Source organism: Mirounga angustirostris, unplaced genomic scaffold (assembly GCF_029215605.1).
Source record: "Mirounga angustirostris isolate CCGP_5_RB_7025 unplaced genomic scaffold, mMirAng1.0.hap1 SCAF_8, whole genome shotgun sequence".
NCBI lineage: Eukaryota > Metazoa > Chordata > Mammalia > Carnivora > Phocidae > Mirounga > Mirounga angustirostris.
This window is the reverse complement of record NW_026991716.1, coordinates 138361842-138379501: the sequence shown is the minus strand read 5'-3', so window position 1 is coordinate 138379501 and position 17660 is coordinate 138361842. Positions and strand designations below refer to the sequence as shown.

Here is a 17660-nt window from a genome sequence, read left to right as displayed (position 1 = left end):
GAAGTGCCTACAAGCCACTTCTCCATCCAGGAATCAAAGTGAGTCACAGCTCCGGAGGTGGTAGCAACAGCCCCTTAGGGCTGCTGGAAATGAATTTCTAAATTCTACCCAGCCTCCACATACACGGCTATTTAAAACCACCACAGTCTGAGTGGTAAATACGTCAATGCCTTGCAGTTTTCAATTCTGAGCAACAGCGGTTTTCCTGAGATTTTTGTAGTGGAATAAGATACTACAGTTTGTTGAAATGAAATCAAGCACAGTGGCTTTTAAGGTGCACAGTCTTGCTGCTATGATCAGAAGGATTCACATTCTGAGTGGCGTTAGGGTGTGGACGGCCCTGGGTCCTCTCGGCTGTAGACCTCATGAGTCAACATAGAACATTCTTAGGCCTCCATCAAATGCTCCAAAGTGGCCTCGTGGACATCTGAAACACTGCCTCGTTACAGGTACTTTATGCTAGTTGAGCGCAAGGAGTTTTGAATCTGGATATAAACACTGCAGTTTAGAGCGCTTGACACCCAAGATGTATTTCTGCAAATGGTCTCATGGTCTTAAGGAAAAGCCTTGGATCTGCTGTGAGGGGTTTTCTTCATGACCCTGAATCCACCTGTGCCACCAAGAGCCAGTCTCTGACCCTCTATGTCTCCTTTGCTCAATGAGTATTTTGAGAATGAGCTACAGAGGAAGTGTCCCGATTCCAGAAAGCTGTTGTCTAACTATCTGGTGCAGATCACTCTAGGGACGACAGGTATGTTGGCCTTGCTGCTCCACCATCTGGGAACCCAGAACACCCCTGAACTATCACAGGGAGCAGAGAGATCCACCTGCTGAAGGACTTCCAGAAAGATTCTTTCCCTTCCCCTGCTGCCTAGACCATTGGTTTACAGCTCAGACTGTGAAGAAATTCTTTTAGCTTTAAACGGAAATCGAGGCTTCAGACCGTGTCTTCTGCCCAGGATCCGTGCAGAGGGAATCCTACCATGTACTTGAGCCTGTGCAGTAATGTCCTCACACCCTCAAGCACTACTAACTTCCTCTTTACTCCTCAGAAAACATAACCCCATTCTTTGCTCGTTAGACCTGTTCCCCAAACCTGTCATCATCTCCGTAACTCTCTTTTCGAATGATTTCTCAGTTTTCTCTTTCTCTGCAAGTTGAGAAACCTACAAGAGAGGCAGCATCGTCTTGGCGCTTCTTGCAATGGGTACGCCTTTATATTTTTGACTTGGAGTTAAATTTTAAAATTTATCTTCCTAAATTCCAGTTTCTTTCTCCTGGACTCAGTGGGCTACAGAGATCAGATTGGGGATAAGGGATCAGATTCATTTGCTCTTTTACACTTCTACCTCTTGTAAAAAAAAAAAACAAAAAACCATTTATTCTTTGGAATATTTGTTTCTTTAATGTACTCAGATTCAAAAAAAGCTATAATACATTTCTTTAAAATACGCAAGCATTTCCAAAAAATTAAGAGATGATTTTTACCCACAGGAAATGGCCAATTCTTTAGCTATTTTAACTCCATTTACCTTGACTCGCTCAGGCTTAGGGGAGCCGACAATTTTCAATTCTTGTACCAAATTCTTCCTGCAGACTTCACACCACAACACAATTTCAGGTGACAATTTATACCCATATTTCACATACTTTTGTACGTTCTGCTGTTACTGAGATTTAAGAGAACTCTGTGTCACGGATGAGCTGACTGACACAGGGAGAGGGGAGGCCTTATTCATTCGTTCATGCATTCATTCATTCACACACCTATTTATTGAGCAGTATTTGGTGCTCACCACCTGTCTGGAATGCTGTGAATGATACCCAAGAGGAATAAAAAAGAGAAGACAGAGATTTTAATATCTTATACCAGTTACTAAGGGTTTCTGGTTTAATTTAAGAACAATCATACCACTCAATGAACTTTTAAATGATTGGGATATGTAAAGAAATCAGATCTCTGCCCAGACCATAAGCAAGCATTCAATAAATGATAGCTGTTACAATTATCATTATATCTCCCCATCAAGATACTTATAAAATTTTTTAATTAAAATTTAATTAAATTTTATTTAAAAATTTAATTAAAAATAAAAAATTTTTAATTGAGGATTACCCATTTGATTATCAAAAGCTTCTATATATTAAAGCTTATATACATTAAATATAAATATAAATTAAATTATATAAATAATATAATATAAATAAAATTAAATATAAATAATATACCCATTTGATTATCAAAACTTCTACATATTAAATCTTATTTGTATTAAATATAAATAATATAAAGTATATAATAATATGTTCCTATATAACATATTTTATATTTAGATTACTATTAACTATATTATACATAATCACATATTTATGCTAATACTATATACTTGATATTTATTATCTATTTCATTATATTATATATTGATATAGTGCTATTATATGTTATAATAATATAATGACATGTTATATAATTCTACATTTTATATTAGTATAAAGATATAAATTATATAAGTTCCACTTAAAATAGCGAGAGCAAAAAAAGTTGAGTATCCTCCAATAGCAATGAATGCAAGTCACAAATGTGAGCCATATATGAAATTTTTAATCACCCACATCAAAAAAATAAAAAGAAACAGGTGGAATTAATTTTAATAATACCATTTTATTTAGTCCAAATAACCAAAATACCATAACCTCAATATGTAGTCAATATAAAACTTTATTAATGAGATATATTACGTTTTCATACTAAGTCCTCAAAACCCCGTGTATTTTACTTTTACAGCACATCTCAATTCAGATGTGCCCGTCTTCAGACTCAAGCATGTGGCTCCCGGTGACCATATTAAATAGCGCAGCACCGGTTGACTAATTATAACTGATAATAATAATTATATAAACTGTTTGTTTCTTTTTGTTGTGCTAGTTGCCAGGAAACCCAAAGCTAAATTTGGTGCTCAATTACAGAGATTTTCTCATCCTGAGTTCCTCTAAAATTTCTCTCCTTTCTAAATGGATTTGAATATTTGTGTTTTGTGTGTCTTTTTAGAGAAGTAATTTAATACTAATAACAGCCATCATGATAATTGCCTTTTATTGTTCATAATAATACCAATTTATCACTCACTCGCTGTGTGCTAGACAGAGCGCCATAGGACTTCCATGTGCCTCACAGCAAGACAACGGTCGAGCTGAGACCAGAGCTGCGATCTGATTCCAAAACCCTCCCTCTCAACTATTTCACTCTTGTAATGCTTATTACGATGACCCATGAGTACCACTTTGTGCCAGGAACCTCACATATACTCCGTCCTTCAATCCTTAAAGAAACTTGTGGGATAGTCACCTTGCTCCCATCGTTCAGGTTAGGATCGAGGCTCAGAGGTCAGCTCCCTAGTTGAGGAATGGTTCATAAACACGAGAGCCAGCAGATGAACTCAGATTCTTAGTCCATTCACTTTCTAAAAGCTCTTTGCTTCAATTACGTACAACCGGCTTTAAAGGATCACATCCCATTTGAAGACCAACACATCACAAAGTTATTAATTCAATAGCTACATTTTGAGCTCCTTTTATGAGCCAGGCCCTGCGCCTCCCTGACCTCCAACACTAAGACAGAACCTCTGACCGTATGGAGTTCATAATGGGAGAAATGCAGAGTGAAGTAGTGTGTTACTGATACTACCAGGAAATACTCGGCTGCATTTTGCAAAGCGGGTGCTAAGCACATATTTGCAAATGAACATATCTAGCGAAGACGAAATGAGTAAAATAAATGAGGAGAAAAAGCTCAACACTTAGAACTCTGAGTGGACGCATGAATGTGTCAGTGGTGACTGTCACCCTTCTGCTTCTCCTAAAATGCCCCATAAGCACTCTGTGTCTCTACGCGTGTCCCCGTGAGCTGCCCAAAAGGCAAAATGCCCACGGAAGGAGACAGCCCACACCCTATCTCAGCATAACCTGATACTCAGCACCATCAGCTAAACTGCTTGGGTGGCTGATAGGGTTCACAGGATGAGAACTCGCAGCTGCTTTCTTTAATGTTTGGCAGGGCCCTTGTGAATGCATTTTATCAAGTTCGACACACGGGCTGTTGGCAAACACATGAGCGAGAGGCACTCTTGCTTTGTTTGGTGCTTCATTTTCCCATTCTCCCCCAACATCTGGGCCTGACACAGACTGATAACAAATTAATGTACGCGACTCATTGCCCCGTAAAATTATGATGCTTTCACTCAGCCGGCATCATGTAGCCCAGGTTCAGAACCTGTGACCACACAGGCAGGTGAGTACAGATGTGACTTACCGAAGCTCATTCATCAAGAACCGGTGGGCTGTCACCGACACTCCAACCCCCTCCCTAGTCTCTATTCTGACATTATGTTTGATTCTAAAAATATCACAGTCTTAAGCCTAACCTTTAGATGACACCTCATTCTTCATGCTATAGTGTCCTTAATTACCCCTCAAAGTCAGTGATTTTGAAGGAATTCCTTCCCATGAGACCTGGAACGGATGAGTTCTTTTCACTGGAACATCGCATGTTTTCTGTACGCCTAGCAGAGAGTTGCTATTCAGACTGCTTTGGCTGCAAGGAACAGAAGCATGCTTGAATCAGCTCAGGAAAAGCAGGGCTTATTATAAGGACACAAGGAAAATGGAAGTGGAACGGGACGTAGAAGGCAGGTCTAGGGACTGAAGCACAGCCCCACGCAGGCTTGACCGCTCCCCCCTCTACCGCCACTCTGTCTCCTGGTCAGCTTCCTCTACTAATCATAGCTTTTCTCACTTACAGTCTCAGACTGCACGGCCCTGACCCTCACCCATCCAGCTGCTACCCCAGCGTTCACCAATTCACATTCCCTACAGAGATCACTGTTTGGGCGCAACCCAACTTTTAAGAGCATATGTCACCGGCCAGTTCACGGATTTGTTTACCTTGAGTTGGATGCCCAACACTGGTCCGATCCGTAATGGCTTTGGGGGTGGGGCTGGATGGGAAGGATGTGGTACTAACAAGTGTGTCTAGCCAGCAAGGACCCATGAGTGGGCGGTATCCCTAAGAAGTGTTCTCCTGGATGACCCTTGAAGGTTTGTCTTGCCCAGTGCAGACAAGTAAAATCACAAAATAGGCGAGTCAACTAAGAAGCATCTAGGAAGGGCGCCTGGGTGGCTCAGTTGGTTAAGCGACTGCCTTCGGCTCAGGTCATGATCCTGGAGTCCCTGGATCGAGTCCCGCATCGGGCTCCCTGCTCGGCAGCGAGCTTGCTTCTTCCTCTGACCCTCCCCCCTCTCATGTGCTCGCTCTCTCTCTCTCTCTCATTCTGTCTCAAATAAATAAATAAAATCTTTAAAAAAAAAAAAGAAGCATCTAGGAATTAAATATCATGTCTGACGTGGAGAAAGAAGATGAATACAGAAGATAAATAAATTAAATCCAGCTGGATTAGTTGCCGAAATTAGTATTTGTTAGCTACTTCATACGAAGCACTGTGTAAGCATTTTATATGCATTATTTCATCTAAGCCTTCCAAATATCCTGGAAATAAGTGTCCTTAACCCACTTTTATTTGTAGGAACTGAGGCTTGGAGACATTACTTATGTCACCACGTGACTCAAGGTAAGGGAGCCAGGATTTGAACCCATGTAAACTTGACTCCAAAGTTCTTTCCACTATAAAACACATAGGGAAAGAGGTAAGTATTAGCATCATTCTAATCTACCTGCTAAAAAATTATAAAATACAGCTATTTCCTTGCAGACGGTACCCATATTAATATGAATAAACAATAACTCAGAGGTGACTTGACAGCATCGCAAAATTAACAAATTGCTGGGTTATAACAATGTGAACACTTATTACTGGGAAAAAGACCAAGCCCTTAAAATAATTCATTTTAATCGACCATATAAACGAACCTTGTCACTACCAACAAAATGCAATCTGGTAACTCACTGAGCCAGTCTGCTACCATAACTCCTCTCCCTTATCCCTTTCAAGCTGAGCTGAAGGAAAATGAAAGTACCGGCCCAATCATACCTTGTCCTAAAAGAGCTCTCACAGCTTATTTCTATATTTCTTTATAACGCAAATATCAGTTTATCAATCATACCAATAAGACATTGTGTTAAGTTCTTCAAGAAATAAAATACTGCGTTTTTAAGAAAAGATTTTATTTATTTATGTGAGAGAGAAAAAGCAGGGGGAGGGGCAGACGGAGAAGCAGACTCCCCACTGAGCACAGAACCCGACATGGGGCTCGATCCCAGAACCCTGAGATCATGACCTGAGCTGAAGTCAGGTGGTTAACCGACTGAGCTACCCAAGCGCCCTGAGAAATAAAATATCATTAAGATTCAGACCCAATCATTAAAGATTCACAACAAAGGGAATCTAAAATGTATACAACACACACTGTTGATCTGATGGACACTGTAACAGGAAGACATACTTTTCCTTGAGTAGAGATGGGAGAAGAGACACAGTTGTTCATAACTTTTCTTTAGCCTGTTAAAAACTGGCATTGTCAGAGCAAGGCAGAAATGTATCGCTTTTGGCCAAGTAACTTTGTGGGATTAAAAAAGAAAAGCACGAGCAGATACAAAATGATCTTTGAAATCAATCTCAAAGTTTAAGCATAAGAATATATAATACTTTAGACAAAACAAATGAGCAAAGGGGGAAAAAATAAGAGGGGGAAAGAGAGAGAGAGAGGGAGACAAAGCAAGACACAGACTCTTAACTCTAGAGAACAAACTGGTGGTTACCAGAGAGGAAAGGGGTGGTGGGATGGGGGAAATAGGTGATGGGGATGAGGAGGGCACTTGTCATGATGAGCACCGGGTGATGTATGGAACTTCTGAATCACTATTATTGCACACCTGACACTAATATTACGTTGCGTGTTAACTATAGTGGAACTAAAATAAAACTTAAAATACAAAAAAGAATAGATAACACTTTAGAATTGTCATAAAAAGAATCCTCACATTTAACACCATCATCATATTCTCGCTTCACTGTTCAAAGCGTCTTTAGCTTTCAGCTTTGAAATGGTCAGAGCAACTGGAGACGTAACATCAGTAACATTTCTGGGTATCAGAGTTCTTAGTTAAAAACAATGGAAGTTAATTTTAACTGATATAAGTAGAGAAGAAAGTTTATTTTTCTTTAAATATTGGCGTCAAAGCCAATAGTGTGTGTTCTTTTTCAATAAACAATTTTATATAATACCAGTGGCTTCAGTATTGCTAGAAAGGCTGGGAAACCAGGTTCATGGCTTCATAACTGGGAAGAAGTCATGCTGGCTGCAGAACTGGGTGGCCGGGGATGATGCTGCCATTACTCAACTACCCAACTACAGACGGTAGACTGGTCCACTAACCCTTCCTGTCCTCCCCACCCCCGCAGTGCTGCCCCTGCGAAGCTTCCTCACCACCCTGCCTCCTGACACCAACGCTGGTGTGGCTGTGTCTGATGAGTAGGGCTGGTGTCTAGAATTTTCAACTTTTGTAGTGAAAAACCAGGGGGAGGCGCGAAAGGCAGGAAAGACAAAAACTGGGCAGGTATCAAGAAGGCAAATGTCTTCCATGACATCTACGTGGGACTCTGTTCTGGGGTAGACCCTGATTCAAATGACTCGAGGAAACTTCAGGCCTGGCACCAGATACATGGAACAACAGAAAAGATGTTTTAAGAGTTGCTTTGGGGGGCGCCTGGGTGGCTCAGTCGTTAAGCATCTGCCTTCGGCTCAGGTCATGATCCCAGAGTCCTGGGATCGAGCCCCACATCGGGCTCCCTGCTCCGCGGGAAGCCTGCTTCTCCCTCTCCCCCTGCTTGTGTTCCCTCTCTCGCTGTGTCTCTCTCTGTCAAATAAATAAAATAAAATAAAATAAAATAAAATAAAATAAAATAAAATAAAAAGAGTTGCTTTGGTCCTTAGGAAGGTCCAGAGAAAGGTCACTAGGGAGGGGTCTGAGTCAGAAATCTGAAGCAGGGGTGGCTTGGAATCAGATTGCTGGATGGAACAACTGATTGTAAAGAAAGCCATATGGGCTCATTTGGATGGTCTGTTAATGGCCATTTTAAAAATAAATATTTATTTTAAAATAGTTTTAGACTTGACAGAAAAGCTGTGAAGATAGTACAGAGAGTTCCCATATCCCTCATTTCCCCCTCTTTATGAACATCTTATATTAGTATTGTATATTTGTCACAAATAATGAGCAAACACTGATGCATTATTATTACCTGAAGCCCATACTCTATTCAGATTTCCTAATGTCCTTTTTCTACCTCAGGATCCCATCCCCAGTACCATACTACCTTTGGTTCTCATGTGTCCTTAGGTACCTTATGCCTGGAAAATTGCTCAGACTTCTCCTTGTTTTTGATGACAGTTTTGATTAGTGCTCAGGTATTTTGCAGAAAAGCCACCAACTGGGTCTGTCTGACATTTTTCCTATGCTTGGACTTCAGTTATGTGTTTGGGGGAGGAAGACCATGGAGGTGAAGTGCCTTATCACTGTTGACATTGACCTTGACCACTTGACTAGTGCTCATCAGGTTTCCCCACGGTGAAGTTTCTCTTTTCCCCTTAGCATTCTCTGCTCTATGGACAGAAGTCACCATGTGCAGCCTGCATGGGGGAACCTACCTAAGTTATCTGGAATTCTTGAATAGGGGAAGTATATAATTTTTTATTGTCTTCTAGCATGTGGAAAGTTTTTTAACCAAATAACTAGCCAACCAGATACTGCATTTTGATTTTTTAAAATTAGTTATGTAGTTAGTATTTATCTTAAAAAATAACCCATGAATCCAAGGGTGCCTGGGTGGCTCAGTCAGTTGAGCATCTGCCTTTGGCTCAGGTCATGATCTGAGGGTCAGGGGATCGAGCCCCGTTTTGGACTCCGCCCTCAGTGAAGAGTCTGCTTAAGATTCTCTCTCGGGACACCTGGGTGGCTCAGTCAGTTAAGCATCTGCCTTCAGCTCAGGTCATGATCCTAAGGTCCCGGGATTGAGTCCCACATCAGACTCCCTGCTCCGCGGGGAGCCTGCTTTTCCCTCTGCCTCTGCCTCTCTCTCTCTCTGTCTCTCATGAATAAATAAATAAAATCTTAAAAAAAAAAAAAGATTCTCTATCTCCCTCTGCCCCTCCCCCTCCTCTCTCTCTCTAATAAATAAATAAATCTTTAAAAAAAAATAACCCATGAATCCAGAGAAGACCAGAGGTGACTATTTCTTCAGTGCCTTGACTCCAGGTCTTGTAACATTAAAACCAGACATAACTATACAGTTATTTATTAAATGTCATGGTAGGAAAAATAGGTATTTAGCAAATACTGAAGCAGTATTTATATCAACATTTTAGATATTTCATATGTTTTGATGGTTGGTTTTTATGGAAATTTCTTAGTTTATATATAGACTTAATTATGGCAAGATGGATACAATCTTTACCAGATTTAATGTTGGTACAGAGAAATGAACATAAGAGCCTACTTTTTGGGATGGGTGATTGGATAACTTTTTAAAGATTTACAGGTTTGTAGCATGTGTAGCATCCCAACCTCCACTCTGTTTGAAATCTCAGCCTATTGTTGTGCTACCAAAAAAAAAAAAAAAAAAAAAAAAGTATGCAGGGACCACTGTCATTACAAAATTCTATTTGCACTTTTATATACTGTGAAATTGCATACCAAAGTTTACTAACCTCATTTCTGAATACATTTCAGTTTTGTACTTAAAATTGTACTTCTTTTCCTTTTTTTAAAGCTTATATTTATTTATTTGTCAGAGAGAGGGAGAGAGAGCACTAGGCAGGGGGAGTGTCAGGCAGAGGGAGAAGCAGGCTCCCCACTGAGCAAGGAGCCCCTTGTGGGACTTGATCTCAGGACCCTGGGATCATGACCTGAGCCGAAGGCAGATGCTTAACCAACTGAGCCACCCAGGCATCCCTGTACTTATTTTCTTAAAGTATATTCAGATTGGTTTAGACCATATCATAAACATCTTGTATCTGAGTTTTCTTTGCAATGTTCTGAGTGATGAGAGCAGGCATTTTAAACTTGGGGAGCGCAGCCCTGAAGAGCCCTCCTCAGAGTTGGGGGGCAGATGAGGGACAGAGTCCTGTGGCATGAGGAGAGAAGGATCCAGAGATGGGAATGGAGAAGCAAAGCTACAGCTATTAGGATTCCAACCTATACATCTGAAGGCCAAGGTAATAGGAACTAAAATTTCAGTCAGGAGAATGGGCTGAAGGGGCGCCTGGGTGGCTCAGTCGGTTAAGTGTCTGACTCTTGGTTTTGGCTCTAGTCATGATCTCAGGGTTGTGAGATGGAGCCTGCTTAAAATTGTCTCTCCCTAGCAAGGGCAAAAATGAACTATTGGGACTTCATCAAGATAAAAAGCTTTTGCACAGCAAAAGAAACAGTCAACAAAACCAAAAGACAACTGACAGAATGGGAGAAGATATTTGCAAATGACATATCAGATAAAGGGCTAGTATCCAAAATCTGTAAAGAACTTATCAAACTCAACACCCAGAGAACAAATGATGCAATCAAGAAATGGGCAGAAGACATGAACAGACATTTTTCCAAAGAAGACATCCGAACGGCCAACAGACACATGAAAAAGTGCTCAACATCGCTCAGCATCAGGGAAATCCAAACCAAAACCTCAATGAGATATCACCTCACACCAGTCAGAATGGCTAAAATTAACAAGTCAGGAAACGACAGATGTTGGTGGGGACGTGGGGAAAGGGGAACCCTCCTACACTGTTGGTGAGAATGCAAGCTGGTGCAGCCACTCTGGAAAACAGTATGGAGGTTCTTCAAAAAGTTGAAAATAGAGCTACCAGACGATCCAGCAATTGCACTACTGAGTATTAACCCCAAAGATACAAATGTAGGGATCCGAAGGGGTATATGCACCCTGATGTTTATAGCAACAATGTCCACAATAGCCAAACTGTGAAAAGAGCCAAGATGTCCATCGACAGATGAATGGATAAAGAAGATGTGGTATATATATACAATGGAATATTATGCAGCCATCAAAAAGAATGAAACCTTGCCATTTGCAACGACGTGGATGGAACTGGAGGATATTATGCTGAGCGAAATAAGTCAATCAGAGAAAGACATGTATCATATGACCTCACTGATATGAGGAATTCTTTTTTTTTTTAAGATTTTATTTATTTATTTGACAGAGAGAGACAGTGAGAGAGGGAACACAAGCAGGCAGAGTGGGAGAGGGAGAAGCAGGCTCCCCGCTGAGCAGGACGCCTGATGCAGGGCTCGAATCCAGGACCCTGGGATCATGACCTGAGCCAAAGGCAGACGCTTAATGACTGAGCCACCCAGGTGCCCCGATATGAGGAATTCTTAATCTCAGGAAACAAACTGAGGGTTGCTGGAATGGTGGGGGGTGGGAGGGATGGGGTGGCTGGGTGATAGACATGGGGGAGGGTATGTGCTATGGTGAGCGCTGTGAATTGTGCAAGACTGTTGAATCACAGATCTGTACCTCTGAAGCAAATAATACATTATATGTTTAAAAAAATAAAAAGAAGAAGAGGAAGATAGCAGGAGGGGAAGAATGAAGGGGGGGAAATCAGAGGGGGAGATGAACCATGAGAGACTATGGACTCTGAGAAACAAACTGAGGGTTCTAGAGGGGAGGGGGGTGGAGGGATGGGTTAGCCTGGTGATGGGTATTAAAGAGGGCACGTTCTGCATGGAGCACTGGGTGTTATACATAAACAATAAATCATGGAACACCACATCTAAAACTAATGATGTAACGTATGGTGATTAACATAACATAATAAAAAAAAATTGTTTCTAAAAAAAAAAATTGTCTCTCCCTCTCCCTCTGGTCCCCCACCACCACTTGCATATGTGCTCTCTCCCAGAAAAAAAGAGAGAGAGAGAGAGAGAATGGGTTGAAAACCAAGCAATCAGGGGCTAAACTCCAAGCAGCAGATGTGTGTTGGCACTTCCTTCCTCTTTTCTGAGCCTCACACAAGCCCCTGGGTGATCCTGAACTTGACTGTGATGCCAGATGACACCGATGTCTTATCCTTGGGTTAAAACATTGACTTTGGCTCTTCCCATCCCTAACTCCTACCCATTGCAGCTAACCCTACTGATAGCAGCATGCCTCCTTCAGGCACAACAGAATTAGCATGAGTTCTTGGAGTCTAATTGGCATCCTAGAAATAAGAGAATTCTTAGGAAACATTGAAAACAAGGTTAATCCAGGCTTTTGGCCATTTTCCAGTCCTGAAATTGTAAAATCAACACAGCTGAATTTTAAAACAAGAGCCCCCATTCTTTAACACCCTGCCGTCACTGGAGAGCAACCTTTGATATTTCAGACTTGGCTAGAAATTAGTTAATTGCAAGTCCTACTCACATTACTTGGAATAAAAACATGTTTTGGAAAGAATGCTTGAAAATACCTTTAGGAGAGCGCATGGAGTTGCTGGCTTTTTAAGATTTGCTCATCATGAGTTTACTGAGCGTAGTTTGACATGGGTCTGACTTTCCTGGTTTTGAGAGGCTTTGTGGCATTTTCACTCCGGAAAAATAAGAGTTTTATTACTCAATCATGATGGTGAAGGGAGGCGGGAGATGGCGGTGGCTGAATGTGTATTTGGAAACTACTAGGTACATTAAAGGACACATGAAGCTTAGGCTCTGATATCCCTGAGTGTCCCCATAGAAGTCTGAATCTGGACTGGCTGTCAGAACAAACCGGGTCTCTGGGTCCAGACAAGGATTCAATATACAGGTATGAGTAGCCATCACATGTATGACTAGCCATCACATGATCACATGTGTGACTAGTTATCACACGTAGGACTAGCTACCACATGCATGACAAGCTATCTCATGTATGACAAGCAATCACATACATGATTAGCAAGCCACACAGGTTTTTAACACAGCACTTACGGGTTATAAGATATAGGTATTTCTGCGTAGCATTTTCAATAGGTTGTGAACACAAATAAGGCATAGATAATAGGTAATACAGAAGTCCACTGTATATTGTCCTGTAAACCTTCTCAAATGTCACCACAGTTAATCTTCTTATCAGAAGCACTGTAAAGAAGTCTTGCAGAGCCCTCTGGCCCACTGTCACCATCTGCCTCTGTGGGACAGTGAAACCCCTGGGTCTGGGGGAAGGGTGGCAAAAAGGAAAGCTTTTAGGTTCAAGAAGCACAAGACCCATAAAGGCAACTTAACCTATCTAAACATCATAGAAGGAGTTGGAGAATAGAGCCTTCAGAAGTCTATTCCCGTCCCCATTCTAAATCCACAGAGACAGAAGACTTCCACGCCCGTTATCAGATCAGTGACATTGTTTCCCTGGGCTGTCTACTTCTCGCAGCCATGGTTCCCCAGGCCGAGGGGAAGCACGTAGCAGCAGAAAGCACTAAAGGGCAGAAACAAAGACACTGGATGTGATTGCATGGCTTGAACAAATTACACCATAAAGTAGAGTATCTTGAGGAATTGATTATTGGTCATGGCTCCAGGATACGGCTTCTCAAATTGGTCTTGAGTCAACAGGAACTATTTATTAGTATACCATCTAGTCAGCAATCTGGGTGACTCTATGCCACACCTGTGCCAGCTGGGAAGGGAGGTGGACATAGAAGATATCAAGAAGAAGAAGATAACGGCTCTGCCTTCAAGAATACCAAATTTAATGAAACAGAAGATAAGTATTATAAACATTTCTTTAAATGACAAGACATTTAGGGTATTAATAAGTGACATTAATGAGTCATAATGCATCCAGAAAAGGGTAATTGGGCTGACGAGGGACAAGAATCTAAAAAAGAATGGCCCAAAGATTAGAGTTTTGTTTTCCTAAAAACCAGAGGACTGTGAAGGGCACAGGGTGTGTGCATATGGGGATATGTATATGTGGGGTAGAGTAATGTGACTGCTCTTTTCAAATATTTAAAAGCAGGTGTGGGACAGCCTTATGCTTTGTTCTTGAGGCCGACACCAGAACATGTGGCAGGAAGCTGAGACAGAAGGAGAGGTTTCCCCCGAGCATTTCATTTGCCTCTGGGCCTTCTCCACCCCCAGGCAGTTAGGTAGGACCATGTGACCAGCTCTGGTCAATGCGGTATGGAAGGCAGTGGCAGGTATCACTTCCAGACAAGGCAGAGAAGAGATGGGGGCTGTTTATTACTGCAGCATATCCTCTCATATCCTAGCTGATAGAGAAATTACATGGAAGGAGATTTGGGACCAAAAAAACCTAAGCAATTTGAACTGTTGGGACAGATTATTTGCTATTCATGCTACCTGCCTTGTTCTAGAAGTGTTCAAAGAGAGGCTAAATGTGGAACATAGAATTCCTGACCTGGGTGAATAGATTTGGTTACTCCTGGGGAAGAAGGCAGTTCAGGGTCTTACCTTTAACTATACATACAAATAAATAACTTGAAAACATTTAAAACTTAGAAATCTTGAGTTAAACTGTATACATCTACAGATAGGTATTACTTTCAGATAGCAAACCATTTTCTAACTTTAAAAGAAAAGGAAAACATTGGTCAATTTGACTACATAAAATGTTACAACTTTGTCAGTCATATAATGCCATTATAAAACCAAAATGCAGACAGCTGAGGAAAACGTTTACTAAATATGACAAAATATCAATATTCTTATTGTCCTGGTGGTCTTATCAAGTAACTAACAAAAAGGTAAGACTCTAACAAGTAAATTGACAAAAGACATGAACAAAATGTATACAAAGCCATAATAAGCTCATGAAAAAAATGTAAACATCATTGATAATTTTAACTCTATTGTTAACAAAGGGAAGAAAATAAAAGAAAAATGACTGAGACACAATGCTGGTGAAGCCACAGTAAAATGAGCATTCTTCTTTCACAAAGCCGGGAGGAGCAAAAATTGGTCTGGCCTTTCTGGAGGGACATTTATAATACATATTCACTCTTGGCCTTGTAACTCCATTTCTAGAAACTTATACTGAGGTATCGAAAGATGTACATGATGATTCCCACACAAGCACTATTTATGATGCTGAAAAATTGATACAAACACCAAAAATCAGAGGAAAGGAAATAAAGGAGAGCACACCCATGACATGAAATACTATGCAGTCATTAAAAGCCACATATGAGAGGGCGCCTGGGTGGCTCAGTTGGTTAAGCGACTGCCTTCGGCTCAGGTCATGATCCTGGAGTCCCGGGATCGAGTCCCGCATCGGGCTCCCTGCTCAGCGGGGAGTCTGCTTCTCTCTCTGACCCTCCCCCCTCTCATGCTCTCTCTCTATCTCATTCTCTCTCTCAAATAAATAAATAAAATCTTTAAAAAAAAAAAAAAGCCACATATGAGAATTTGGAATAACGAGACGGAAAACACTTCATGAGGTAACATCAAGTTGAGAAGACAAATACATACATACACACACATTTTGTGAAAAATGAGCAAGCATAGAGACATCACCAAAAGTATTAATGTTTTATTATTTTGTTTGTTTTAAAATTCTCTATTCACTTCTGATGATTAGATTTTTCTTCACTAAAAGACATTGCTTTAAGAATTAGAAAAAAAATCTAACACAAATTATAGTACTCACTGCCAGAAGGGACTGCTAAAAAAAAGCACCTCTCACTAATTTTGGGCGGGCATGTATATTCCTACAAACGTCCTCAAAAGCAGCTTGGCAATAGCAGCAAGTCCTCTAAAATGTTTGTGCCCTTGACTCTCCTTGACTTCTATCATTTCTGGCTAGCTATCCTAAGAATTAGCCTCCAGTGAAAACTAAGATGTGATTTTCTTTTAAAAAAAAAAATATTTTATTTATTTATTTGAGAGAGAGAGAGCATGAGCAGGGGGAGTGGCACAGGGAGAGGGAGAAGCAGACTCCCCGCTGAGCAGGGAACCTGACTCAGGGTTCGATCCCGGGACCCCGGGATCATGACCTGAACCGAAGGCAGACGTTTTAACCGACTGAGCTACCCAGGTGCCCCTAAGACGTTATTTTCAATGTTATTTATAATAGTAAAAATTTGGAAACTTAAATGTGTCCAGAAGTAGAGGAATAATTAATTTATGATCTACAATAAAATACTGTGCAGTCCAGTCACTGAAAATAATGTTTACACAGCACTTTCAATGACCTGGGAATATATGATGTAATACTAAGCTTATCAAAGAAAAGTACACATATTCACAAATATATATTCATAACATGGTCTCAAATATACAAGAAAAATGCATTAAAAACTGTCTATGAATGGTTGGATTATGGGCAATTTTATTTGTTTCTTTGCTTTTCATACTTCTATGTTTTTACATCGAGCATATATTTCTAGAAGTCAAACTTTTTAAAAAGTACAATGCAAAGATAAAAAGACCAAGCTCCTGCTATTTTTACTGTGTTTTAACATTACCTTTTACACCGAGAAAGAGAAAGAACAGACCGTCCGCCCACTGATGTTACTTCCACATTGCTAGAATTGTTCACATCTCGGACCTCCGGACACTTGACCTATTGGCAGCCTCTGACAGAGGTGATCCCACCCTTCACTTTCTTCCCCGGCTCCCTGCTCCCCTCCCCACGGGTCACACTCTCACCCTCCTTTCTTGGTTCCTTGCCATCCCCTAACTGGCAAATGTTGGAGTGCTACAGGTCTCTGACCTCGGCCACTTCCTTGTTTACACCCTCTTTCCTGATAATTCCATCTTCTTTCATGGGTTTAAACAGCATCTCTGCGCCGATGTATCCGAGTGCATGTCTCCAACCCAGATAGGCCCTTGGCTCCTATCAGACTTAGCAATCAATGTGTGAGTGGACCTCTCTGCTTTTATCTAAGAGACTTTACATGTCAACTCCTGATTTCACCTGCATCCCTCCAGGGAGCACTCCAACTGACACAGAGCTGCTACACCTGCAGTCTCTCCCTTTGGGGGATATGGCAACGCCATTCTTCTGGAAATCGGAATTCTCTATTTTCCTTGAACCCCACTTCCAAACTCTCAGCAAGATTTTCCAGTTCTACCTGCAAAGTACATCCAGAATGAACCACTCTCCGCACCTCCACGGTGACAGCTCTGGGCCCCGCTGCCTACTCCTCCCTCCCAGCTGGGTCTGGGGTGAGTTCTGCTCTCCTGGCTCTGCCTGCCCCCTTCAGTCTTCTTGACATAGCAACAGAATAAACCCCTCTCCCCCAAACCCTCACTACTTGCATCTCACCCGGACTATGAGTCAAAGTTCTATGATAGCCTGGAAAGTTCTACGATGGCCTGCCCTCTGCCGGCTCTCCCACCTGCTCTGGCCACCCTGGCCTCCTTGCCACGCTTCCAGCGTCCAAACCCGGCCCTGCTTCGGGGGCTGTGTGCATGCTGTTCCTTCTCAGCAACACTCTCCAGATGTCTGCAAGCTCAAGGCAGCTTCTGCCCAAATGCCGCCTTCTCCGCGACGCCTTACCTGGTTACCCGACATCAGAGAGCCGTCCCCAACACCCAATGCCTCTCACCCTGCTTCATTCCTCTGTAGAGCAGCAATCTCTACCTGGCATGCTGCATGTTTACTTGCTGTTTGTTTATTGTCTTTTTCCCCTTCACTAGAATGGGTGCTTCA

The 17660-nt window shown here is 41.5% G+C and overlaps 1 protein-coding gene across 1 annotated transcript in view; it reads left to right on the top strand.

Moving 5' to 3' along the window:
• The first annotated feature begins 642 nt into the window (after positions 1–642).
• PLG (plasminogen) overlaps positions 643–17660 on the top strand; it is an 84883-nt gene continuing 67865 nt past the window's right edge. The window contains exon 1 of the mRNA XM_064596973.1: positions 643–751. Coding sequence (XP_064453043.1) covers positions 643–751 — 109 coding nt within the window. The remainder of the gene's footprint in view (positions 752–17660) is intronic.